General features: G+C 47.4%; 4 protein-coding genes across 6 annotated transcripts in view; 3 read left to right on the forward strand and 1 right to left on the reverse strand.

Moving 5' to 3' along the window:
* LOC120846360 (ubiquitin-protein ligase E3C) overlaps window positions 1–875 on the forward strand; it is a 31,943-nt gene extending 31,068 nt beyond the window's left edge. The window contains exon 19 of the mRNA XM_040218097.3: window positions 504–875. Within this exon, the coding sequence (XP_040074031.1) occupies window positions 504–674 (171 nt within the window). The 3' untranslated portion in view covers window positions 675–875. The remainder of the gene's footprint in view (window positions 1–503) is intronic.
* Window positions 762–2,707, reverse strand: LOC120846361 (poly(A)-specific ribonuclease PNLDC1-like). Its single transcript, XM_040218098.3, has one exon. The coding sequence runs from the start codon at window positions 2,705–2,707 to the stop codon at window positions 1,163–1,165; it is 1,545 nt and encodes a 514-aa protein (XP_040074032.1). The 3' UTR covers window positions 762–1,162.
* A 605-nt stretch (window positions 2,708–3,312) lies between these two features.
* Window positions 3,313–22,839, forward strand: LOC120846365 (PP2C-like domain-containing protein CG9801). Its single transcript, XM_040218105.2, has 7 exons — window positions 3,313–3,481; window positions 11,363–11,590; window positions 13,858–13,946; window positions 15,280–15,414; window positions 19,039–19,220; window positions 19,615–19,816; window positions 21,502–22,839. The coding sequence occupies exons 1-7, from the start codon at window positions 3,348–3,350 to the stop codon at window positions 22,146–22,148; spliced, it is 1,617 nt and encodes a 538-aa protein (XP_040074039.1). The 5' UTR covers window positions 3,313–3,347; the 3' UTR covers window positions 22,149–22,839.
* A 585-nt stretch (window positions 22,840–23,424) lies between these two features.
* On the forward strand, window positions 23,425–26,530 carry LOC120846364. 3 transcript variants are annotated; one of them, XM_042289365.1, is made up of 6 exons: window positions 23,425–24,280; window positions 24,416–24,519; window positions 24,773–24,890; window positions 24,957–25,045; window positions 26,232–26,289; window positions 26,370–26,530. In XM_042289365.1, exons 1-6 carry the CDS (start codon window positions 24,169–24,171, stop codon window positions 26,480–26,482), a joined length of 594 nt encoding a protein of 197 aa, XP_042145299.1. In that variant the 5' UTR covers window positions 23,425–24,168; the 3' UTR covers window positions 26,483–26,530. The 3 variants fall into 3 exon arrangements, with proteins under 3 accessions (XP_042145299.1, XP_040074038.1, XP_040074037.1); XM_040218104.2 differs by having other exon boundaries at window positions 24,981–25,045; XM_040218103.2 differs by having other exon boundaries at window positions 24,773–25,045.
* Window positions 26,531–26,954: the final 424 nt, after the last annotated feature.

Below are 26,954 nucleotides of genomic sequence, written 5' to 3' on the forward strand. Positions count from 1 at the left end.
CGGTGACGTCATCAGTGATGATGATGACAATGCGGATGCCGGTGACATCATCAGCAACGATGATGTCATCAGTGATGATGACGATGCGGATGCCGGTGACGTCATCAGTGACGATGACGTCATCGGGGGTCACGTGACCTCGGCGGGGGGTCACGCGACTTCGGGGGGTCACGTGACCTTGGGAGGGGTCACATGACCTTGGTTACGCCGACGGCGCTCAAGCCGGAAACGGGCGCCTAAGAGCTGCGCTCTAAAAAAAAAAAATCACTAGCAAACTATTTAGCTCATATTTAATAATTACCTTTTTAATTCCTGAAAATAAGCGTGGTTTCAATTAGAAACTTGCCGAGCGGCGTCGAAAACCCCTAAATTGGTCAACTTTGGGACGACTTGGAGCATATAGGAAGCACAATCTCTGCCTCGGCCTTCATGCTGGCAGCAAATGGGACAACAGTCATGCTTCCCACTTCTGTTCCTGATCGGCTGTCCGTTTCACGTCCCAGGACCTCGAGCCGCAGTTCTGCATCCAGTCGGCGGGGGCCGAGCCTGGCCGGCTCCCGACGGCCTCCACGTGCATGAACCTGCTCAAGCTGCCGGAGATACCGGACGAGTCGATGCTCCGCGACAAGCTACTCTATGCCATCGAATCCGGAGCTGGCTTCGAGCTCAGCTAGCGTCGGCTTACGGACCCGTGCCCCCAGACGTGCCACCGGCAAGCCCCGGCAAGCCCCGCCAAGCCAATCACAGATACGCCAAGAGCCGCAGCACCCGTTTTATTGCGGCACGCGTCGGCGACCGAATGAACTGTCGAGACGCCCTTCGTTCGAGTTTGTGAGTCGTGTAACATAGTTGGAAATAAACCGGACGGGAACTGCCGCCCCGTTTAGTTTTCGTCCGTCCCGGCAGGCGACACTGGCAAGCGACGTGACGGAGTCGTCTGCAAGTTCAGACGGGTCGGAGCGGACGGAACCAACCGTTCGGCCAACACCACCTACAAGACGAGGTCTGCGTCGTCACGGATGGATCAACGCAGCGACGCCAAGTCGGACACGTCTGTTGCTTTACAGTGTCTCCCGACGAGCTTCAGCATCTGTGCCGGTTGGGGCGGGTTTAGGATCTAGCAACGACGACGCGCCGGCCCTGTCCTCTAGGTGGTATTGGTTTAGTGCAACTTCAGCAAGGACGATCCCAGCGTCGCGGCGCAACCGGCGCTCAGCGTCAGGCCCAGCAGCGTCGCGGCCCAGAGAAACGCCCGCAGTCCGGCGTCGTGCGTGGTGCGCCGGTAGCGCACCAGGCTGACGAGGGGGTCGTCCTGAAATGCGGCGACGATGTCGCGCGCGCACGAGAAGTTGCCGACGGCCACCAGGAGGCACGTCGGAGACAATGCCCGCACGTCGACGATGCCGCAGCGCGCGAGCACCGCCGTGATCTCGGCCTGGCTTCGGCTTGACCGGACGCAGAGCCAGGGCGGTCTCTCTTCCGCCGGCGGGTCCGGTCCCTCCAGGCTGACGTGATGACACTGCGCGCGGATCAGGTTGATGCGGTTTGCGAAGGCCTTGACTGCGGCTCTATGTTGCGGCCACGCCAGCGCACGCTGCGGGGCCGGAAGAGCGGACGCAGCTTGCTGCGCCAGCACGTGCGCCAGCTTGATGAACACTGCTCCCGCCACGTACGCGTCGCTTCCGGCGTCGTGGGCGCGTAACACTGCCGGCGCCCCCTGTATCTTGGGTGCAAAAGGAACCGGTACGTTGGCCAATGCCGAGTGGAGGGTAAACAGGTCTGCGGCTGTGAGAAGTTCGCGCAGCCAGGGGCTGGCCTGCTGGCGCACCGAAAGCGATATGTGCTTGGTGTCGTAGACGACGGGGAAGAGGCTTCCCAGGACGGTCTTGAAGCGGGCGTAGGAACGTGGCAGTGGTTCCCTGAACTGGTGGAGGAGCAGGAGGAGGTCGAGGAGCATGTTGTGGCCCACGAGCGGCTTGCCGCTCCTCACCAGCGTCTCGAAGCAGCGACTGAAACCCAGGAGAGAGTCCCTGATGACGTCATCCCGGGACGCCGACGGACGCTGCGGCTTAGCCGACACCGGCGTCAGTACGAGACCCTCGCGGCTTAGCGTGCAAGCCACGTTTGGAAAGCGGGTCTTGAGGTCTAGGGCGACGAGGTGTGGATTGAGACCCGCCGGGGACTCGACCTTTAACGGATCTTTACAGTCCGCCGCGGACCAGCGACGGACTTGGTCGTACAGCGGCTGGAGGTCGGCGTCGTCGAGGTCCGCGTCGACGACGTAGCCGTCGATGGCGCGCCTGCACGCGCGGTCGGCGTACGGCAGGCCCTCGTAGAAGCACTTGTTGAAGTCGAAGCCGTTTCTGCAGAGGAACTCAATGGAAGACGCCTGCACGCTGAACTGAGGGTCCGTGCTGCCGAACGAGCGCGGACACAGGTAGATGGTGTACGCGGACGCTTTGTAAAGGTTCTCCGAAGGCACGGACGTGAAGGTGCACAGTCCGAGTTGGCAGACGATGTAGCTGGACACGGTCTGGCGGAGTTTTTGGTAGCGGGCGTCGGCGCTGTCGAACAGGCTCGGCGCGGCGGCCGGTTCGCGGACCAGGCCCGTGAACTCGGTGTCTACGGCCACGAATGCGGCGCCAGCGATTGCGGCTTCGATTTCGGGTAGGAGGTCGTCGAAGTTGGACAGTGTCACTTCTGTCATGATTGCGGTTTACACCCAAACGCCCAAATCACGTTAGCGATTCAGAAATCAACACAGCTATCAGACCGACGCGCTCCAATCGTGGGCGCAGCCATCTTTCAAAACATCGGTGACCAGCCCAACCAGCCGTCAACTCAAAACCAAATGATCAAATGTTGCTAAATATCAAATACTGTTCATATAAAATAAATTGTGGCATAAAAGCAAAAAAAAAACATAATTTTATCTTTAAAAAGTTACAAAAGTAAAGTAATTTTAAAATATTTTGTATAAAGCCATAGAATTTAGAGGGCGCTTGCTATCTCACAATTCCATGTACAATCCTTGCGGCAATCGCAAGAAAATGATTTGTCTATCCTCGTAAAAAAATACAACAAAAATGGCCACTTGTGCGGGAGAGAGGGGCTAATCTTTTTCTTGTGTGTTGCGTCTTGTCTCGCTCCTTCCACGCTACGTCGGTTGGTATTCGTGCGTTTCGTGAGCTTTTGTGACGGAGATTTGTCGGTCTCGTCGTGTCGAGGCGGGGGCAGCTACTTCACGATGCGGCAAGTACCGTAGCGCGTTGCGCTGAATGAAGGCAACGACAACGCGAGTTCGCTGGTAGCTCGTCGTCGCTGGACCCCCGAATCGCCTGAACGCCATGCCCACCTTGCGGGACAAACTCGCCGATTTCCTGCGTCAGTTGTCGTCGGGCACGGAGCGAGCCAGCGAAACGGCCAAGCCCGACTGCCCGTCGCCTACGAGCGCCACATTCATCCAACGTTATCTCAATGGGTGAGTTCTCGGCCGCGACTGCGATTGTTTATGTTTACCTCAGTGCTGGCGGCAAGTGTCGACGAAACAGATTGTTTTTTTTTTTTTTTTATTATATATATGTTTGTTACACCGAGATCCAGCTGATCGCCTCCAGCATTGTGGTAACTTTCTTTTGTGCGTCTCTCTGCGTCGACTTCGGGGTTTTCATTCCGACGTAATCTTTGCCACTTGAGATGACGCGCTGTCGCTCGATGCGTCATACGTCGCCGTGTAGGCCTCGGAACCGAGGTCGTAGCCCTCTGTAGGGGAGGGGGTATGGACCCCGTGTCTCCGTGTGGATGTAACGGAGCCGACGTTACGTGCGAGGTGTGGTAACGGAATCTTGAATGGCCCGACACGGGAATGGAAAGGCGACGTGACGCGGGTATTGAGAGCCAGTTTGGCGTTTCGTAGAAGTCGGATTGGTCGGAGAGGTTTTATGACTTTGCTCCTCCCCGTCGCGACCGTGCTGTTGGAGCCGGCGCTTTAACAACGTGCCTTGAATGCACTTTTCTTTTTTTCCTTTGTAAGGAGAAAAGAAAAAGTGAGGAGGGCGACAGAAACGCTTAGCGCAGGATTGTTTTTTAGTTGTGAAATGTACGGCGGTACGCTGTTCAAAAGGCATTAAAAGACCCCATGGAAGGTTTGCTTGTGCACGTGTTTTATGAGGAAGCGAAATGACATTTCATTCATTCGCGCCGCTCGTCGTGACGGCAGGTGTTGCAGTGAACAAGGAGATATATGAAAGATAACTTACCGGAAAGAATTAAGGAAAGAGCACCGCTAAGTAATTTGGTTGTGCATGGTTTCCTCATTTCAGAAAACCACTCCACCGAAGAAGGATTTACGGTGCAGGCTAGTTGGGCCCAAGTGGTTGTTTTGGGGAATTTGCACCCACATAAGACTACCGGAAGCTCTGCAATGTTTTTGATGCCTTGGACACCGTTCAAATTAAAATAACCCCACCTCATTGGAAGGAGTATCGATGACCTTAAGCTTCAGCATTGGCTAATTCACTGTAGCAGCTAATAGTGCTGTCATGCTGAGAAGGTGGGACTAATCAGCATCTTTGCTTTGTTGGTGCAGTCCAGACTCCTCCAAAAAAATGTTGAAAAAGATGATTTTTGGATTTAGCGATTAAGCACCGCATCAGTGAAGACTAGTTCTCCTTGCCCTTACCACACTGTAGAGCATCTTTTAAAGCACCATTGTTCTTTGACATGGATGAGGAAAGAATAAAACAATTAAAACAGGGACAACACAACCACATCTTTCAACTAGCAACAGACTATAGTCGGTTACAACTCAAGAAGGTAGGAGAAGCTCCTCCCACAAGCGTGATGTGCCCGTTTCAAATCTCTCCGCAGTGGAAAGAAGAGTTCACTGGAAACGCTCCTTATTCCACTTGAATGGGTTCCAACTTGTCTCCAACCCCCCCCCCCCCCCTTTTTTTTTTAAGAAAGCGACCTTTGTATTCATCGGAGGGGGAACCGAGCCCCTGAAAGCAGCCTTTGTATCCATTGGAGGGGGAACCTAATCCCCAAGAGTCGTATTTGTTTTCATCGGAAAGGGAAAACTCTAATCTCCCCTCGTGGCTTCCACAATGCTAAGTCAAAGTCGAAAGATGAAGTAATACTGTACACAAAGGCAAGACCCTCCTCGCGCGTTGGCCGCGATGTCACGGAAACGATGGGACGCTATTGGATATGGAAATGGCGGAGGGATATATGATCCCCTTTGAGGGGCGTTTGCCGCTACCTTCTTAACCTGTAACTGACTATAGTAAACTTTCAACACCGAGCAGCCGACTATACCCAGTAGGAGTAGGGGAGAGAAGGAAAGATAAGACACGCGAAGTGCAAGTCAGGGTGGTAGGGTTATCTCGGATTTTAAAAATTTAACCTCAGTTTTCGTCAGCAGGAGGGAAGGGTTTGACACATTGTTTTTTTGCTGTGGTCATGGCGAATGATGCTATGATTTCCCTGCCGAACCTGCTGTCATGGCCCCCCAGGATTTTTGTGTCATCAAAGAGGGTATGACAATGCAAACACGAACGGGCATGTTTGACTATGGGATGATAAGAATCTGGAGAGGCCTTAGAAACTTCATTGTGATGTTCGCAGAGTCTCCAGGATTTTTGATGACACAAAAATCCTGGGGGGGGCGTGACAGCAGATTTGGCAGGGAAATCATAGCATCATTCGCCATGACCACAGCAAAAAACAACCTGTGAAACCCTTCCCTCCTGCTGAGGAAAACTGAGGTTGAATTTTTAATATCCGAGATAACCCTACCACCCTGACTTGCACTTCGCGTTTCTTATCTTTCCTTGTCTCCCCTACTCCTACTGGGTATAGTTGGCTGCTCGCTGTTGAAAGTTTACTCGTCTGTTGCTAGTTGAAAGATGTGGTGGTGTTGTCCCTGTTTTAATTGTTTTATTCTTGCTTCATCCATGACTTAAACCAACACGCTCTTCTCCCAAGCATTGTTCTTTGGATGACTATTTTTTGGTTTTCAAGCCGTTCAACTGTCTCGTGTCGCTCAAAAATCTCTAGTTCCTTTTTTTGAAAGCCTGCTTTGTTTCTTGGTGCAATGAAGCTTTAATTGTAACGTCTACGAAAAGAGCTTGGAATGAGGGCATGGAATAGAATCACAATTTTTATCAGTTTGTACTCTTGAGATGGCACATTCAAAACACCAACCTTTAAACTACTGCTGATATATGTTCCCAGGAATGCAAATTGATAACATCAGTAGGATCTAATCAGTGTCTTGGAAATATACCCTCACACCCTCTCGCAGCCAACAGATCCAAGAAACTTTGTCCTACTGGCGACCTTTCCTTTTTCGCGGCAGTACTGCGGGAGGAACTGCAGGAATTAGGTCAGCTCGCTTTTGCACTGTCCAAGCATAGAAAAGTTTGTTAAATCCACCAACACTGTCAACTGTTCCTAAAAGCCTCGTAACAAGATGAGGTTGCTTTCTTTTTTGAGCAGTCCGCCGTGATGGCGAGAGCAGGCACCAGGGAGGTCATGCCCGGCTCCTGCGGTGCTCTCTGGCAACCTTGGTTCTCTAAATGACTGAAAACTGAGCAGGATGAGATTACTAATATAAGGACAAGGAAAATAAGGGTAGCATGACATCACACCACACAATCACAGTAACTGCAATCCTCTACAGACTGGCAATGCAATTGGTTAAGAAGAGTTGAAGAATGGGCAGAAAACAGCTATATTCTAGGAGTTCCAAAGAGAGGAGGTTAGATGACAACTTATTTGACATTGTGCAATGTATAAAGGTGGTGCAAATGAGTAAAATATCATTATGGATAGCATTTCGAGGCATTAAAGGGGCATATGACAGTGTGAGTCAGGAAAAACTATGGGCGCAACTGAGAGGGTAGGATTCAGATGTAGTACATTTGGTTGGGCTTTTACGGCAGGTACAGACAAATAACATAGGGGTTATAACGTGGGAAACAGAAATAACGGAACCAGCAGCAATAAAAGGAGGGCCTAGGCAGGGTTGTCCGCTATTGCTCCTGCTTTATTTGGTATGCCTGGGGAGAATAGAAAAGAAATTTGAAGAGTACAATTTAGGTGTCGTGTATAAACATGGTTTTTCGTTTTCCGGTTTTATTTTTGTCAAGGACCGTTTTAACGTCCGCTAGGTTTGTCCGGTTTTAACGTCCGTGAAGTAGTTAGGAGAATGTGGAACGGAGTCATGGTGCCATTAGGAGAATGTGGAACGGAGTCATGGTGCCAGGTTTGTCTTTTGGCAATGCAGTGCTATGCCAGAAATCTGAAATCCAGTCGAGTTTAGAGATCCGACGGGGGAGCGTGGGCACACGAGCACTGGGGGGCGTATTGTAATACACCAAATGAAGGAGTGCGTGGAGACATGGGCTGGACATCTTTCGAGGTTAGGGAGGCAATCAGTAAATTGAAATTTGAACAAAGACTATACAGAATGGAGGATACACAGTGAACGAGAAAGGTATATAAACATTTATATCTAAAGAGTCTAAACACTAAATGGACAAACCAAACCCGAAAGTTTAAATTTAAGTACGACCATCAAATGCTGGTGCAGAGCTGATTACCTCTGTAGAAAAGGAGGTGAAGCAGGCCAGGGGGAGACTGTGGGAGGAAGAAATGCGGGGGAAATTGGCTTTAACTACCGTAATATCCCGAGAGATGCTCCGCCCCTAAAAGGTAACCCACCCTATTGCTTGATTTGCCATCTTTTTTTAAACACTGAAAATCTCTTAGTAATCATAGTGTTCAGATCAATGATGCCCTCGGCGTAAATGTGGCTAGTTAGCTGTGGCGGGATATAAGCGAGCATTGCTGACTTGGAGGCACAGTCGTCTTTGCTTCATTGTCCCTAACCACAATAGCGAGTTTGGCAAGAAAGCGTGATCTAAAAATAGCGTGTTTATATATAAAAATAGCTTCTTTTTTTTTAAATTTTTCCTGATTGTACATTGAAAGTTAGCCCAATTCTTATTTTCACTCGATTTGTTCTCGATTTTAGGTGGGCTATCTCGCGGGATATTACGGCATGTATGGGGACAAAAATGAAAAATGAGGAAAGAACATAGGTAAAATTCACGAGGGAATTCATTGTTGTTTGAGGCTAGAACGGGAGTACTAAAGGGATGCTGATTCGAAATTTGGATTTTGCAAATAAGGCCGCAGAAGCGTTGAACAGGACACTATAAACTCCAAAACATCACTCATGCATCGATATCTCAAACAGATGGCCATAGCTTTGGAAAAGAAGGGCGAAATTAAGCGAGGAACGTGAAGTCGCGATTCTCCTGGAACAGTTGGGAATGACGGGAAGCGACCTTGCTTCTGTCCTCCTCGCTTCGGTTCACCTGCTGGAGGGGACGAAACTAAGAGAGGGAAGGAGGATACGACGTCGCATGTCTCTTCGGCCTTGTCGGCCATGCTCAATCGCGCACTTCTTTTCCAAGAATACGATCATCCGTTAGAGATATCGCCGTATGAGTGATGTTTTGGGGTTTTGCAGCATCCCGCCTATCGCTCCAGCCTTGTTTTATGAGCTAAAGTTTTCGGTTCAGCATCCCTTTAAAGGGATACTTGCCAAGGTTTTTATTTGTACATGGCATATGAGAGCCCAGCTACCCAGAACACAATTTACAGCTCGAAATTCGTTTTCTTTCTGTCCAAAAATCGCCGATCGAGAACTTGCCGGTTTGAGTGGCACTGCACTCTCTCCTCCATGGTCACATGCCGTTTTCTATGGTTTTGTCACAGCCACCAAAGATATAATCAAAGTCGTGGGTCATCGAAGGCACAAACTCGATACTAGACATGGACAAAAAATATGACAGCTATTTGTTGTGGCTTCTAAAAAACTGCAAGTATGTTGATTGAAAAAAGAAAAGAAAAAAAGAAGTTGCACAGCCACATGACACTCCAGTATCTTTCTCCTCCCTATATTTCTTCTTCCTCCCCAGTCCAGTTTCGGTTTTGAGCAGTTACGTGTTCTGACTTTTATTAAAAATATACGTGACACTGTAGCAAAATATTGATTGGGTAGTCTTCTGACAACCATAATAAATTGCTTGGCAAAAAATAAAAAATAAATTTTGGGGGCTTTGGGGTAAAGTACAAAAAAATGGATAGGCAGCGTACCATATGCCAAGAGGAAGACAAGACAACAGAAGACGCGGTATTGAAGTGCGTGGGGCTTACTCCTATTGCCCCAGACTGGGCAATGGATTTGACCGGGTTCGAGATGAGAGTGGAGGAATGGGTGAAAGGGCATAGCAATAACAAAGAGGAGATTTGAAGACTGGTGGAAATTATCTGGGGAGAGTCGGAGGGCGTATGAATAACTAGCACAGCTGGGGACAGGTGGGACGGAGAAAAATTGGTCTCTCTCCCACGTGGCTTCGGCCCAAGATCTCAACCCTGTCTCCCAATGGGCACGGTGTTGGGCTGGTGCTCGCGAGGTTTGGCCAGAGGAAAATTGCCAACTCTCTAGCAGGGAATAATGTTGTTGTTTTATTCCCCAAGTTTTCAAAGGCTATTCTGGCACTAGCCCACATTGCCCGGTTATAGACACAAAAAAAACTGGGGAAGGGAATTTGGAACGGGTGAGGGGAATTCTGGTTTTAGGGTAGGTGGCACAAGCTACTGCATGTTATAAGGAGTACAGCCATTAGTTACATAGCCATATATAGAGTTTGGCCATTCATTCGGAAGTATAAGAGGCAAGTGAGGAGGCGCAATTAGCCGAAATTGGGCTGGGCGTATTCCAGGGCGTCTTCGCAAGTTTGATAGTTGCCAACCAGAAGCTGGAATACCCTGGTGGTGGCTGCAAGAAACAAATTTAACAAGTGCATCAGAGTAGCTCTCAGTGACTGAAAATATGGTGCACCTGATGGTTCAATCACGGTCATCCAAAATCATGGTGGAAGAGCGCGACTAGCGGAATGATCAACATAATCCGTATGCCAGACGCTGAGGGACGGCAGATTTCCGGCCCTCGGTGCCCTGGCTCTGCCCGCTCCTCCCATTGATCAAACTCTCTCTATACAGTTAGTTAGCATCCATCCATCCTTAGGATGCAGTCTGGCTTGTTTCTTCTGGGGATGTATTTCCACACCACTCGTCCTTATGGAGTAGTTCCATGCTGCTTGTTCTTAGGGTGTTGTTGCACACCACTTGTTCTTGGAGTGTAGACTTAAACCACTAATTACTAGGTTGTACTTTGGCACCAATTGTTTTCAGGGTGTAATTCTACACCGCTTGTAGATGTGACATTTGTACACCTTGCCGGCGGCCTTTCTTACGCTTCACTATGTGCAAAGGAACATTTTGATAAACCGGTGGCACTGCGGAATGTCGCTCGGGTCACCTACTGCTTTTGTTCAGTCAGTGGGCGTTGTCGGTTGTACCTTTAGGGATAAAAATTAATTGGTTTTGGTGTTTATTTATTTTGTATCGTAGATACATCAAAGACCCATACAGGAGTGGAAAATATGACAGCATGCATGCATAACCTAGCATACTAGCATAAACAAATGCATAATGCCATAGCATAACAGATGAAAAAACAACAAATACTGTAAACAACTTAATTTTTGTGAATCACCTACAATTTGCGAGAGATAGGTCCCACAAGCAATGCTGGTAAAATATAAACACATTAGAGTCTATAGTGAGATCCCACCCCGTTGCGAAAATTAGAACCCGCATATAATTCCAAAAGTTCAGCTTTGACCTAAATCGCAAAATATTGAGCCTGCAAAAAATAAATCGTTTACAGTAGTCTACATAACAGATGTAATAACATTTGCTAATTAAGGTATTTGCTTACTAAGATTTCTATGGTATGGGGGTGGCAAACAGTTTCAAAAGCAACCTGTCATTTATTCCATGACATGAGGCTGAAGGTCATTCCCCACTCCCCCATTGAAATATAGAGATACACAGCTGAGAATTGCTGTTATCAAGTTAGCAAGTTCAATTGACTTGCGCTGTCGAGCTTTATGTTGTTTCAAAACTTCTCGTGTTTTGAAACATGCATGTTTCAAAACAGCATGTTTTTAACTGTGCTAGGTGTTTGTTTGCAATCTTTTTTGAGCTCATCATACATGAAATATTTACAATGGTCATGTGATAGATGCCATATGGGTCATGTAATGCCACATCATGTTGTTCTGTATCACATGATGTCACTGTGACACATGACATTCTTCAGAATGTCCCATTGAGACGTCTTGTGACCCGAGATCATGTGATGTGGTCACCTAGTTTGTGCCATGTCACGCTAACAACATTGCACAACGTCGAAAACTTCGTGTCATGGTGTGCCTTGCAGAGAGGGACTGCCCCAGCAGCCGGAGATTGTGCACGCCAAGTCATGCTACGACCTGCCCGTGCGGGAGGTGGCGCCGCTGTCGAGGCGCGTGGTGTCCGCGTACACGGGCCCCTCAGGAGGCCTCACGCAGGTGAACCAGAGCCCAGGCCGGCCGCTCACCTTTGCCGACCAAGTGGACTTCATAGACGACGACTCGCTCTGTGGCAGCAACGAGAACCTCGCCGCCAGGTGAGTCACACGTGGCGGCAGATGACCTTAGACAAAGCGTCCAACTGCTAACGTTAGCTGGTGGATGCAGGTGAGATTGCCTGGGTCCATATCACAAGAGCGAATGACATTTTAGCGAACGGCGACATTTGAGCGAATGGTCGTTTTAGCGAATAACGGGGGCGCGCGTTAACCCATCCGTCGCGCTGCGCTTTACGCCGCTTCGCGGCGACAGTCTGCTGCAACTCATTACAAAAATATGAACTCACTTGGCCCACCCGAAAACGCCGCTTCGCGGCGTCCGACTATTCGCTAAAGTGTCATTCGATGAAACGTGGGCGTTCGCTAAAACGTCATTCGATCAAGTGAGTGCCTCCCAGATTGCCTAATGTTAGCAGGCGGACAAGGCATCTCTCTGCCAACGTTTGCAGACAGACACAGATGGACGCATAATTTTAGCAGACATACAAGGCATCCGTCTACTAACATTAGCAGACGGACGCCTAATGTTTGCAAAAAGACAAGGCATTCGTCTGCAAGAAGACAAGGCATTCGTCATATAATGGAGAGGAGTCCTGGAATGAGAGGGGGGGGGGAGGATTTGGATAAAAATGTCCATTCACATGTATCGCACCTCACTATTTGAGAACTTGTCCTCACAAACTGTGCATTTCAGTTCTCCACCAAGGTCTCTCCTCACAGAGCATGCATTTTGCGTGGACATCTTACTACACAGAATGACATAACATTCTTTGTCTGTTTCCGGCCGTTTTATATCAATTATAAACTGTCCATTGTTCGGCTAAAGTTTGGTGGCTTTTGTCACAAGCCGTCTCCAAGAGCTACCATAAATTTTTCAGAAACCTTGGACGCTTAAGGGGGGACACTACCTTGAATGGCACTTTTTTTTCCAAAAAAATTATATTCAGAACTGCAGAGTTTTGGCATGTATGTATGGATAAGTCTTGTCAATGTGCACTGACAAACAATGTCAAAAATAATGATTCTTTATATAATGGTGAGGTGTGCTGCATTGCGTAGCATTCGTCATCCACAAGTGAAAATGACTGAAAGCAATGTCAGTATATCAGAAGAAGTTTGAGGAAGACATCACCTACACTGCTGGGAACAATTTCTGACATTTAAGATGCAAAAAGAAATGTTTAAAACATTGTCTTGATACTTCAAGTGCATTTATCTCACTTCACTTTTGGCAGCAAATCCCACCTTAATAAAACTATCGTTTCAGTATGAAACTACCGAAAGACTTAATATTTGCAGATTATATGCTGAAATTTTATCGAGCCGGTTACTATGAATTTAGATTTTGCATTTTCATATTCTTTTATTATGAAAAATTGTAATTTGCAGAACTTGGCAAATGTAAAGAAAAAACAAAGAAACTTTCATAAATCTTTTTTATATGGAAAATGCATATTTTCTGAAATTTCTTTCGATAGTAACCGGCAACAAGTATTCCAGTATGCATTCCACCAGAAACATATGTGGTGATCAACACCATTTCTCAACGATAGATTCATTGAGCAGATTCAATACAAAGCTACGTTCTGGGGTATAGTACCTCATAAAATTGGTTCACAGGGCTGAAAGTTTGCATGCCCTCCTGCTGTATGGCTACAAACACCACCTGCAAATTTCACACCAATTGAGTAAGCAGTTCAAAAGTAGACAAAAAATACCCAGAGCAGCTAAGAAATATCTCATACCTCTCTGCGTAAGGGGAGATGCACATGCAACGCATGATCTGTGTAGATGGCTCTCGACTCGGAGCTCGTAACGAGTCCGATGCAGCGAGAACATCTTAGTCTATTTCAGATTTAAAAAATGCCTCGTCACCACTTCTGGCTGTATGTGGTACCCGATCGCCCAAGCTGCCTTTGCACCAAGAAAACCCCATTAAATCAGCCCCTTCTAGCTTCTCTGTTCAGACCTGCAGCGCCAAACATCATTCACAAAGCGAGCAAAAGTAGCTACGGGAGGGTCTCCCAAAAATCACTTTTGTCCTCTGAGCTTTCATTCGTGTCTGCCGTGCCAATGGAGGGAGTGCCAAAAACTATCGAAAAGGCCTTTTGGGAGGCACTATGGTGGGTTAAGAGGAGAGCGACATGTAGGACAAAGAAAGGACACAACATTTTTCTCTCTGCAAGCTTGACCATTTATCCCTGTAAGTTACCAATTCGTCGGAACTATAGTGATTCCTTGTTTGACGGTTGTTCGGGATCGGGGAGGACGTGTTCGACGTGTAATGCTGACCGCCTTCTCTTCAGGTATGCGGAGCGGGCGGGCATCCTGCCCAAGGCAAAGGTCCCCGAAAGTCTTCCGCAGGAAACGGAAGGTCCCAGACTGGCCGAAACAGGTCAGTCGGAATTGCCAGTACTAGCCGTTAACTCTTTGAGTGCCACTCTTGAGCGTACCCGGACGCGTTCTCGTCTGGTTTCAGTTTTGGCTTGTTCTCCGCCACTCCCATCTAAACTGTTTTTTTTTGTTTTTTTTTTCTAAGTGTAATGGCATCTATGAGCAAGCAGTGAAAACAATGTTTTATCTTGTGGTAGCACGTTTTGATAGCACATAATGTTTTGTTTGTTTGTTTATCTGACTTCTGTTTCGGTATGCTCCTTTGTTGTTACAGAGTGGCGAATCTATGTTGTTCAACCTCGCGCTGTATGGTGGTCACTGAGATGGAGCAATTGCTAACGAACTCAGTATTCGGCAACTGTGAAAACAAGGAAGTTACAGTTCTAAATAAACAAAGGCTGAGCAAGGCCACTCAAAAGACTGCCCTCGGGGTGCGAGGCCAAGGTGCCGCTGCATTGTACCGCGTCTCGAAAAGTACAATACGAGAAATGTGCCAAGCATCAATTAACTTTCTGCCCATAAAAATCTTTTTTGTCTAAATAAATATACTTCACAGAGCATTCTACGGTGTTGCTGAGACTAAAATTTGCATCCGGCATGGAAATAGGTGCTCATCTCTATATTTCTCTGCCTTTCCTTGGAAAAACAGTGCGGTACTTGTCCTCGGAGGGACAGGCTAGGAATGGAAGTGATAGAAATTAAATTTAGGAAATTGAGTGTAGGGCACAATTTCTCTCTTCTTTTTTTTTTTCGCTAACAATGTTTGTAATAGTGAAATTATTCTATCAAGTAAAATACATTTACTTCGTCAACATCTTATCAATACCTAACTATCCTAAATAAATACACATTGTAGACAGGTTCCTCGCTACTAACGAAAACATCAATAACTTTTTCTTTTTTTCGTGCGATTGCATAGTTTTTGCAGAGAAATTTTGGCTAGTGTTTAGTGAATCACTCTGCATGATAAATACTACTTCCATACAGGGATCATACTGTAGAATCATTGGGACCAACTAGTAATACTGGTACAGGCAATTCAGGTTCTTATACTAATAAAAAAAATAGTGGTGTGGTCCTCTTTTTGTTTGTAAATAGAGTGGACTTTAGAGAGGTTTAACTGTATTAATACTACTATCTTAGCTTACCAGGGAGGCTTTCAGCCTCTCAGGAAAACATTTTGAAGAACACATCTCGGGTAGTTTCAAACTGACAAATCCTCCTTGCAAGCACATAAGACGGCCAGGCTGTCTTGAATCGGCATCTGCACAGTTTATGTCAGCTTTTCAAGTTTGTGACTCCTTTTATTTTTCTGTCATGTCTCACCTGTGCAGCAGGTAGTTCAGAGGAAGCGGAGACTGCGCCAGAGGAAATAGCAGGCATCTGCAACTGGAACCAGCCAACCGAGTTTGCACACGGCATCGCGACCACGCTCTATGAGTGCCATCCCGTGACCAAAGAGAATGCAGGTAGGAGCGCTGGTCGTCATCATCCTCATTCATTCATTCATTCATTCTTACACCTTCATTGTATCTCTTAGCTTAAAAGAAGGGCCAAGTTCCTTGAATTCATTTTTGGCTGAACAAAGTAATATATATCTGTACTTCTTTGTCCCTTTAGGTAGCCATTTCGGAAATTAACAGGGGCTTTGTTACTGGGGTTTAGGTTTTTCTGAAATTAGAAAAAGATGCAGTACGAAATTTATCGGTGCTATTGTCCTACCTATGGCTTTTTTTTTCTTTTTTTCTTTCAGGATGGTGTGGGTCTTGTCGTAGATCAGTTCAGAAATTAAAGTACCGGTCACGAGGCCATGAGGTTAAAAGTAAGGGTGTGCGAATACTAGAATATACAAATTCAAATTGAGGGCATGTTCAGATAAGATAGAACACGCGCGAGCCGGTTCGCATTTTTGTTTTTCTTTGCATTTGTATATGTTGCTCCCCAATATGTGCAGGGAATGAAATCACAAATGTTTTCTCAAAGAAACAAATATCTCGAAAGGAAAAAGAACACGACTGCTCCAAAGACGGCAACGCTGTTTTCGAGCTTTGTCGGTTCTGTCAGGTTTGACTGCATGTAATAGGCGAACCAGAAATGCCAAGAAACTGAATATTTTTCAGGAATCTGTGAATTGTAGTTACTACATTCTTGAATGTTTGCAGTATTCTAAAAATATATATATTGCGCGTACAAAATTCACAAATATGGCTGCTTTAACGTTTTGACCCAATTTTTGTGACTCAATATATGTTAAAAGATGCATGCAAAGGAAAAACAAAAATTTTTAAATGGCCTAGATGGAAAAAGAATGCTATAAAACAAATTTGCAAAGATGGAAAAAAAAATTAAGAGCTATTTTTACAGCGCAAAACGAATTTGTAGTTGGTGCCCGCGGGAGCCTCCGAGGGTCATGTGGTAGACCTGTGTGCCAATGTGCTGTGCCGCCGCTGCCTCAAAGTCACACCGCCTCCGCACACTGAGCGTGGTGGGCCGCTGCTTTAACGCGTTTCTCCACGCCACCGCCGCGCAAGTTCGTCTGCTCCAGGGAGCCGCCGTTGTCATCTGTCCGGCGCGCAGGTCTATCACGTCTGCTTGCACTTTTCCAGGAGCTTCCTTTAGGCTTTAAAAGTTACTTATTAATCTTTGTTTTTTTGTTGCACTTAAAACGAAGATGAATGAATGACTTTTAGAGGCCATAGGAAGCTTCCGAAAGAGCGCAAGCACCACGTGACAAATAGCGGCCAGTCACATAATAAATGGCAGCCACTTTTCTGTGGTGCTCGCGGGCGCCAATTACAAATTCGTATAGCGGCGTAAATATAGCTCTAAAAATTTTTCTTTTCGTTGTAAATTCGTTTTATGACTTTCTTTTCCCAACCCGGCTTTTTCAAAAAAATATTTGTTTCCTTCGCATGTGGTGTTTAAGGATATTAAAGGGATGCTGAACCGAAATTTTGGGTGGAAATTCTTGGTCGCAATGGCATACATAGCATGTCCTTTACTTCTAAATGACGTTGTTTTGAGCGAGAAGGCGCATAAAATTGAATAAACACGAAAAATACAATTTTACGCGACCCCTGGTGAGCGTCGTGGAAAGCTCGCTTCGTGACGCGCGCATTCTCATTCGCCTCTAAAGACAGACGGAGCCAAGCCAAGCCAGGCGCTAAGCCAGGTGGCGTTTGTTATTGTTAGTACCACGTGGGCTCTTCCCGCGTGATACTACTACCAGCCGCTTTGAGAACAGCCGCCGAGCGAAGGATCAAGGCCAACGAACGAGGAGAATGCGCGAAGGCACCAGGGGCGCTGGGGGCGCCGAGAATGCGCACGTCAGTTCCGCTACGCCTGCTCTCAGAAGGACTCGCTCGCGCCGGCGGTTTCCGGCCGAGGATTCGCTCTTAATTCAAAGAAATACAATAATTCGGGCCCCATCCGTCGGATTGAATATCGTTTCTAGGTACAGCACCATCCCGTGAAGCCCGCTCGGGCAATAATTATGAGATTTCAAATATCGGTTCAGCATCCCTTTAAACTGAAACTTTTTTCATATGTACTTTATAAACGTGTCTCTTATTCAAAAATAGATTGCTGCTCTAGTTTATAATTCAAATTATTTACAGGGCTTCACACATATCCGAAATTGAAAAGTATTGCAACTTCAACTTGCAATTAAAAAAAAAAAGAAAAATATCTTCAATCTTTTTAAGATTTGGAGGAATCCCTCTCCTTTACACCCTCAACAACTTCCGTTAGAAACATGTTGCATCATTTTGTTTTCGTCAAAAGTACAGCACTTTGAAATGTACCTCCCCACATGGACGTGTTCGCCCGAGGTCACAGCCGCAGTGTGGCCGCCTTCCAATTTTTTTGTTTAGAACTTCTGACAATGTCCTGTTTTTTTCTTGTGCACAAGTTCAAATTATGTACGTCTGGACCGCTTTGAATAGATCTATGCAGTGCACATAGCTCGGTGTTTGCGGTGTATAGCAAACACGACTTATTGAGCCTCAACAATAGCGGATGCAACCACATACACCGGGAGGGAAGAGCCGGGCAGCGAGCCACGGGACGCCTGGAAGCAACAGTCTGGGCGGGATCGCAGCCAGAAAAGACACTTCTTGTAACACCAACCGATTGTAACCTAAACAGTTATATTAATATGTCCTTGCATTCTCCCAAATTATCCTAACCAAGAAGCTCCCGACCTCAAACACACAAAAAGGGGAGGAGGAATAAACTTCATTATGGTGAGCCTTAGCTGCGAAAGTAAACAACAAAACTATCGACAAAAACGAACTCTATCAATGAGATGCATATTCTGCACATATAATATTCTCAATCACAGCGCATTTTGAAAAATTCCTACGAATAAAATCACTATTTGATATTCAGTATTCGGCTTTTTTTTCCTTAATTCGATTCGGTATGTGATTCGATAACAACTTTCGGTATTCGCACACCCTTAGTTAAAAGTAACGGGAAGGAATAAGGGTTCTGCCGTCGTCCTGATTACTTTATCTGTGTACTTAGTCTTGCTTTTGTGTTTGACATGCTTCTTGTTACCTGTTGCAGAGTTTTTATGTTCGTGCGGCCGATGGGATGAAATAGTTTTATTTTTGCCATCGCCTGAATGTAAATCTTCAGTCCGATTTTATGTCAATGGTTGTAATTTATGAAAATTAAGAGAAAACAGATGGTTTCAAGACAACCTCCTTGTGTAAAACAAAACAAGTTCTGCTTTCGTTGTTTGTTTTTTTTTGGCCTGGATTTATACAATCTTTGTGCTTACCTCGAAATTAAGACTTATTGTATGAAGTAATAACACTAATAATATCAATCTTAATTTTTCCACAAAAATGCAATGATAGAGGCCAAGGGATAAATGCTGTCAATAGTAATAATATTATCCTTCATTTTCCAACAAAAGTACAAAGTCGGCTCAGGACGAGGGATAAGTGCTGTTAACAATAATTTAACTCGTCCCCCCCCCCCCCCCCTTTTCCCCCATAATGTAACAGCAGCGAGTGACCGAGACATCCCAAACTTTTATATTTTATTTTTTGTAAGCCGTCGTGACATTTTTCCTTCGCCCGCAGGAGAACCCATCGCAGACGCGTTTGCCATCTGCGTGCGGGAGAACAGCGCCGTGATGGCGTTGGCAGACGGAGTGAACTGGGGCGACAAGTCGTGCCTCGCCGCGCGCTGCGCCGTGCACGGCTGCGTCGACTACCTCAACCGAGCGCTCTACCGGGAGGGCGGCACGCTCGACACAACACTGGTGCCACCAAACTTCTCGCTTCCGCTTTACTCTCTCTTTTTTTCTTTTTCTGGCCCGTTGGCTAACTCAGGATCCTAAGGCCAGTTCACACACTTACGACCGCTTACGACCTGGCGACTAACAAGCTTAAAATCTCTTGATTGTAGCATAAGGACGCACTTGAGTGCCGTCTTTTTTTTGTCTTGAAAAAATTTTTGACAATGTGATTAACGACTGTTTCTCGTAAATAGTATGTGCATTTGATCTCGCAAACGCTTCAGAACCTATGCTCTAGTGAAATGCAGTTCCAGGCTCGCCTCACAGATGGCGCCAGCATGCCATCGTGTTCTCCAGTCGTAAGAGACTGCGAGCGTGCGGACGGGCCCTTACGCCTACCCTGTTTTCCCCCCTGCAGGAGGTGTTTGTGTGCCTGCTGCGGTCCTTCCAGGCCGCGCACAGCCTCATCCTGCAGGAGCAGGGCATGTTGACGACCCTGTGCGCGGCTGTCGCCTGCCAGCTGCGGGACTCGGACCAGTACGTGGTGTGTGTCTGCAACGTCGGCGACAGCCTGGCCTACGTCTACAACCAGCAGCACGGCGTGCGCGAGATCACCCTCGGTGAGCGGACCGATGCGCGGCGTTTCGCGTCCCCGCGCTTGCTTCGGCGTGCCATCCGGCTCGAGTTGCTCAAAGATCCAAAACACAAACTGGACAAACCAAACCCAAAAGCTTACATTTAAATGCCTACGCACTGGTGATGGGGCTGAGCAGACTCCTTCGGTGGAAAAGGGGGGTGAAAGAGGCATAGAGGAAAATGTAGGAGGGAAGAGTGCAGGAGAAATTAGCTCTAACAGTATACAGGTCACAAAAGCAGGACATAAGATAGGAAAACGTGTTTGACAATTCACTGAGAAGTTCTTCGCTGTTCGAGGCAAGAACGACGCGGACGTATAGTGCCAATTTCAGGAGACAGACACATTATGTGCCGCCTGGCATGATGAGAGTGAGACACTCGAGCACCTGGTTTTAAAGTGCACGGGGCTTCGCCCTGCCCTCCCTGAAAGGGTAACGGATTTACTGGCAACAATGGAAGAGAAAAGGATTACCGTAAAATCCCGTAAGGAAGCCCACCCAAAATGAAGAGATAAATGGAGGAAAATTGAGACTCCCTCCCGCGTGGCTCCGGCCCAAAGTCTCAACCCTGTCATTTAGTGAGTCCGGTGCTTGGATAAGGCCGAGAAGGTTTGACCAGAGAAAAATTGGTGACTCTCCCTCATTGGGGGGAAAGCGGGGGATGATGTTTTTGTTTTTTTGCCCGATCCCCCGAAGGTCATAGGCCACACTGCCTGGTAATAACTTTGGGGGAGAAAATTGGTCTTAGAAGAGCTGGAGGAATCATATATTTGTTTTTTTAGACTTAGGCTAGGTGGTGCAAGCTACCACCCATTGCAAAGGGTATAGCCATTAACATCCATCCATCCATCCAAGCAATTCTCACTCATGCGCTCTAACTCGTTCTACCCATCGTTGTTGATCTGCTGTGAAAGGAAGTCTGGCAGCCACGTTCGGGAAAGCATCGCGCTAACTAGGTGGTGCAAGGCTAGGTGGCGCGAGGCTAGGTGGCGCGAGGCTAGGTGGCGCGCGGCTAGGTGGCGCGAGGCTAGGTGGCGCAAGGCTAGGTAGCGGGAGGCTAGGTGGCGCAAGGATAGGTGGCGCAAGCTACTGCCCGACACAAAGGGTACAGCCATTAGTACTATCCATCCATCCATCCGCCCACTCATTTTGCTCTCTGTGCCCTTTTGAGCGATGGTTGCCTGGAACGCGTCTCCAACCCATATGTTTAGTGTCCTATTCCACATCGAAAGCGGTCCCAAAGTGGCAACAAATGACATCGCAAAAGCCGGCTTGTCATGCTGTCATATGTCGCTATTATGGTGGTTGGGCGTAGAAGTTCTGGCAAAAAGCATGAGCAAACGCAAGTGTTGCCGTCATCATGGTGTTCCAACTTCCGACTGCCGAAGCTTTCGTGGATTGTCCGGTTGTTAAATGACCTGCAGGAGAACAGGCGTCTGCCACATTCACTGCTGTTGCCGTGATGCCACCAGAGTTGCAACTGGCAAAAACACTATGCTTCAATGACGTCGTCAAGCGGAATTCGAGGAACCACTTTTTTGGATGTGGCGAACACACCAGTTTGAGGTGCGTTCCAGGCACCGTGGTACAGCTATATTTCCGAAGAAGCGAACAGCAGAGAAAGCGATTGTGGTGACGTCCGTATGGCGATCGTCGCCCTTTTCTCGCAGGATCGCACGACATCCACTCGATGCGGGACATGCGGGACGCCCTGGGGGCCCTCGGACCAGTGGACGGCCAGAACCCGGAGCTGAACAACCTGACCGTCTCGATGACGGTCGCCCAGCGGGGGGACATCCTTTTCCTCACCTCGGACGGCATCTCGGACAACTTCGACCCCGTCGTCGGAAAGTTTGCCGTCGCCAGACGTGGCCGCAAGGAGGGCACCGCACCACAGCCCGCTCTCCCCGAAGTCGAAGCACACCAGCGGCACGCCCTCACGCTGCTCCGCATGCAAGACCTCCTCCAGCAGGGCCTGTACCAAGGGGACGGACCGGTCCGATCCGCGGAAGAGCTCTGCGACCGGATGGTGGACTTCGCGACAAAGCTGACGGCGGCGAAGCGTCGGATCCTGGAGGACCCTGACCTGTACTCGGACGGGTCGCAGGGGGAGGAGGCGCGGAAGCGCAGGCACCGCGCTGGACCGCGTCTTGCAATGGTTCCGGGGAAGCTGGACCACGCGTCGCTCGTGGCGTACCAGATCGGCGGATCATCAAAGGGGCACGACAGCTACGACGGCCACGACCGGACCAACCGCAACATTCCGGCAGAGGAGCCGTCGTGTCCGGACAACTACCCGTTCGAGACGACCATCTGAGGCAAAGGCAGGAAACGGGCGAGCGACCGTGGTGCCCCGGTGCTCCGACGCGCCGTGACTCACGTGGCCGTGCGGTGCCGTGACGGGACCCTTTCTGTTTTTGGACCGTCTGGGGTTTGCCGGAACTTTTGATCCATGGGCGTTTGTTCTACGATGCGCCGGTTGGCTCACTATCACCGTCCCCCCATTTTATTTTATTTTTGAGTGGTTTTTACATTTCCGTGAGATTGAGCGACGATTTTTTTGCTGCGACCGCGTTGAGCGAGGATGGCTGCTGCTTATTTGCGTTTTCCGCGGTTGCGCCAGATCTATTTGAAGGCATTCCATATTGTACAAAAGAGAGAGTGATGCACTAGTAGCGGAGCCCCTTTCGTTGCCAAACGAGATGACAACTTGCATTTTGGTCCGTAGATGGGAGTAGATTGCTTGCTCCCTCACACTTTTACTGCCGTGTTTTGCTTTGCGTTACAAAGTAGGCAGCTATCAGCTTTGTCTTGCATTCACTAGTGCAGCGCAGACTACTAACTAGAACGGGAACTGCCCGTGAGTCGCCCTACCAAGTTACATCTGCAACCCTGCAGCTATTGGTGGTCGGCGGTGACTGCCTCCATCCCAAGGCTTCGCCGCTGCCGCCATAAATGACACATTCCCTCTCGGCAAATAAATACTCTGCAGATTTTCTTCTTCATCACGCCTTGCTTCTGACTTTTTAATGCATTCCGTTCGGCCATTTCTTGCCAACTTTCTCGACACTGCTCGCTTGTTGTGGATTCTTGTGAGCCAGTATACATAAAATCAAATATAGAGTGCAGCTTGGAAAGCTCTAGAGCAAAATATTGAAGCGTACCTTTTTTAAAGGGATCATGAAATAATTTTACAGCCTTTTCTGAGTGAAGACCCCAATGAGTCTTTAAAGGGTAACTGCACAGAAAAAAAAGTTTTTTTAAACAGCCTATATCGGACAAGCATGTCACAAAACAGATCTTCCGCAAAAAAACAAAATTTTTCTAGCAATATTTACAGGCAGGACGTAATTTAGCCGCAGTCACAACTTCTCCACATTTGAAATTCCCGCTTTTTCGACGCGCGCAAAGTGGCTGTTATACGTCACTCCGTGACGTATAGCAGCCACTAAGTGGCGTGTAATGCCAACCTTGTGGCGCGCGATTTAAAACGGACGAAATAGCCGCAAACTAAAATCAGTCTCTCGCAATAAATATTGCTGTAAAAAATTTTGTTTTGGGCGGAAAAATTGTTTTGTGACATGCTTGTCCCAATTAGGCTGTTTAAAATACACTTTTTTTTCTTTGCAGTTACCCTTTAGTGTTCATAAAACCCAGTGTAGGAATCTGTTTTCATGTTGTTGTGTGCAGTTTTGCAGAAAAAAATATGAAAACTTGTGTCCGGTTATCTCCTCAACTCGACGAAACTCGGCTGCCAACAGGTGAAGTCACATGGCCATAACGTACAGTATGCCTTTTTACTGGAAACGGAAGCCCTTCCAGGCCAAGCGAGCGAGCCACGTTGAAGATGAGCGCTGCATCACATGGACGTATGCGCTTGTCAATAATCAATCCGTCGACGAATATTTGAATTCGCGTTTGTGGCCAATGAGTGCCAGGACGGCACTTATTGTCGCTTGGGAATGACAAGTTTCATGGTGGGCTCGAGAAAGACGGTGGAAGCTTCAAGTCACCGCCTTTGATGCCCAAGCACTTCACGACCGCGTGATTTCTCACTTCGCTTTTGAGTTGAAGAGAAAAGCTAAGGAGGATGAAGTTGAAAAATCATTTCATGGTCCCTTTAATGATGGCTGTAATACTTGCCAAATTGCTTAACTGCAAGAATATTAACACCAAGCTGATTGAATATACAGTCGTTAATTCTTACGAAACTTTTGTCCAGGGTAGGTTTTGGCGAATCCTGTTTTTAGACAAACGAAACCTAATATGTGAAGCGACAACACGGCCGCTGCACCTGCCAGTCGGGCAACAACGGGCGGTGAAGAAGGAGAAAGAAGATGGGTTCCGCTTTGTCCAGCGGCAGCAACTCTCCGGACGATTGCTCCATGCACGAATTCTCGTCTCCCAGCGACACCAGTTGGGCACAGATGCATGCCCGAGTTACGAAGCGTGAGTAGAACACAGGTTACACAGAACAGGGATAGAAGGCACGGTATGATGAGACGCCTGGCACCCTTGTATGAAAGTGGAGCTGTGGTGCATTTTCCAGTCGTTAAAAATGGCGGAATGCGTGTTTGCACGCAGTGCCCGTGAACGTGGTAGAAAACCTGTGGGCCGACTATCGCAACCTCGAGCTCAACCAGGCTGGCAGAGAAAGCGTCGTCTCGACTGATCGTCTGCACCCCGAGGTGGGCACTTGCCGTCTGCTATGGTCCGTTGCAGGTTAAGAAAAGCAGGACAAGGGGCCCTTCCACAAAGTTGTCTGCTCGCCACAGTTGCTCGTTCCCCCCCTCTACCTGCATCTTTTTCGGCATTCACTCTTAAAGTAGAAGACCAGGTAGCTTTTAGGGGGGAGCTTATCCTGCTTTTCTTAATTTGCATCAACAAACTATAGTTTGCTTCAAAACTGAGCAGGTCTTTCCTTGTTGCTCTCGCTTGCAGTCCAAACATGCCTTATCTTTTCTGTCGCAAAGGCGTACCACGGACACCATCACATTTCTGCAGCTCTGTTCGCTTTACAAGTGGATCTCGAACCCGCTGAATGAAACAAGAGCGAAAGGTATCGGCGTTGCTGCTCTTAACGCTGCTTCAGCTGCTTTCCACTTACACTTCGCAATGCGTTCAGCGATATTCCGCAAGTTATTTCCAGGTGGCAGCATGGACCATGGACAACTTCATGCTCTGCTCCGGAAAACTTGCCCTGATGATACTGAGGTGAGCTTAACATCGTCCCGATATTTAAAGGGACACTAACAGGGTATTTTTGTTCGCAAAGGTTTTTATTTGTACATTACATATATGAGAGCCCAACTACCCACAAAAACAATTTGCGGCTTGAAATTCATTTTCTTACCGCCCGAAAACCGCCGATCGAGAACTGGGCGGTTTGAGTCGCGCTCACTTTCTTCTTTGTGGTCACGTGCCGTTTTCTATGGTTTAGACACAACTATCAACGATAATCAAAGTTGTGGATCATCAAAGGCACACGCTCAATATAAAGAATAGAAAAAAAAAAAATATGATACATATTTTTTGTGGCCTCTAAAAAGTTGCAAATATCTTCATTGAAAAGAAAAAAAACAAAAAAAAACTTGCACAGCCACAAGACTTCAGCCAACCCTCTCCATCTCTCTATTTCTTCCCCCCATTTCATTACTTTTCTAAAAAAAAAAATATGTGACTTTGTAGCAAAATATTGATTAAGTAATCTTCCAACACCCTAATAAATCGTCTAACAAAAAAATAACGAAAAAATTGGTGGTGTGTCAGTGTTTTATTAAGAATGTTTTTGATTGCGGAGTGTATTTTTCGTAACTTCCAACTTTGGGAGGCTTTATTTTAATATGGGATCTTCCTTTTAATTAGTTATTTCGCTTAATTTTAGAATCACAAGAGTTGTGGTTTACGTGAGGGGCGGGCTAGCTCTAGGAGGTGTTGGCTAGCTTCTCTTACATTTGGGCAGGGGATCCAGAATTTCGTTTTGGGGGGAGGGGGGGGGGGGGCGGAAAATTTTTAAGGATACTATTCTCCCATTCTTTGTTGTGCAAGGGGGGTCCACCCATGTCAAATTGCCCTCCGAGAAGGTGGGAGGGAGGGGGGTCGACTTTGGGGGGTGCGACCGCTCCCCCCCCCCTTGGATCTGCCACTGCATTTGGGAAAGGGTAACATAGAAAAGGTAGAAAGGAACTTCTGCCTTCAGCCGTTCAATGCTAATGCCTATAGACCACGCACGGCTCTGACGTCACGCCACTGCGGTGGCGCTGCTGTTGGTACGGCGCATGCGCAGACTCCTCACCTCACGTGAATCTGTTCTCTGCGCACACGCTGTGCTCACCAAATATAAGCAAACATTTTTTTTTGTTTTGTTTTTTGTAAACATCATGTGGGCATATATTTACAGATTACTATCAAGCGGTTTGCTGACGTATTCTTCGCGCAGATGGACACTTCGAGAGAAGGCCAGTCTCTGCTCTTGCCACACTAAAATGCTGGGTAAAATGTTTCGCATCCTTTACTGAATTGTGTTTTTTTTTTCTAGGGGTCATCACGGAAGACAAGTTTCTCGACTGGCTGATGACTTCCACGCCCAAGGTTCAATTCATGGTTCTCGAAAAACTGGCTCCTCCTGAGACCCCCCCCGTGCCTGTTTGATCTTGAAACAGAGTCTTATGGTTAATATAATAAAACTCCCCCGTGAGATTTTGGTGGGTTGTAACTGAATTTCACCTTACGCACCGACACCAACGTTAACCGAAACCGAATTTGGGATTTTGCAAATAGCCAAACCATACTCTCTCTCACTAGCGTGAACTAACTCTGCAAGGGCGAGAGGGTGGCCCTGACTGCATAAAAGGGATACTGAACTGAAATTTGAATGTCGCAAAATAAGTCCACAGAAGCGTTGAACGGGATGCTACAAACTTCAAAACATCACTCGTACATCGATATCTCAAGACTGATGGCCATACTTTTGGAAAAGAAGTGAGCAATCAAGTGACATCTATGATATGTCACGGACCTCCTGCAATATTTGAGAATGAGGGGAAGCGTCCTCGCTTCTCTCCTCCTCGCTTTGCTTCACCAGCTCGATGGGATGTAGCGAGGAGAGGGAATGAGAATTGTG

This window comes from Ixodes scapularis, unplaced genomic scaffold, assembly GCF_016920785.2.
Source record: "Ixodes scapularis isolate PalLabHiFi unplaced genomic scaffold, ASM1692078v2 PGA_scaffold12__126_contigs__length_90152505, whole genome shotgun sequence".
Taxonomy (NCBI): Eukaryota; Metazoa; Arthropoda; class Arachnida; order Ixodida; family Ixodidae; genus Ixodes; species Ixodes scapularis.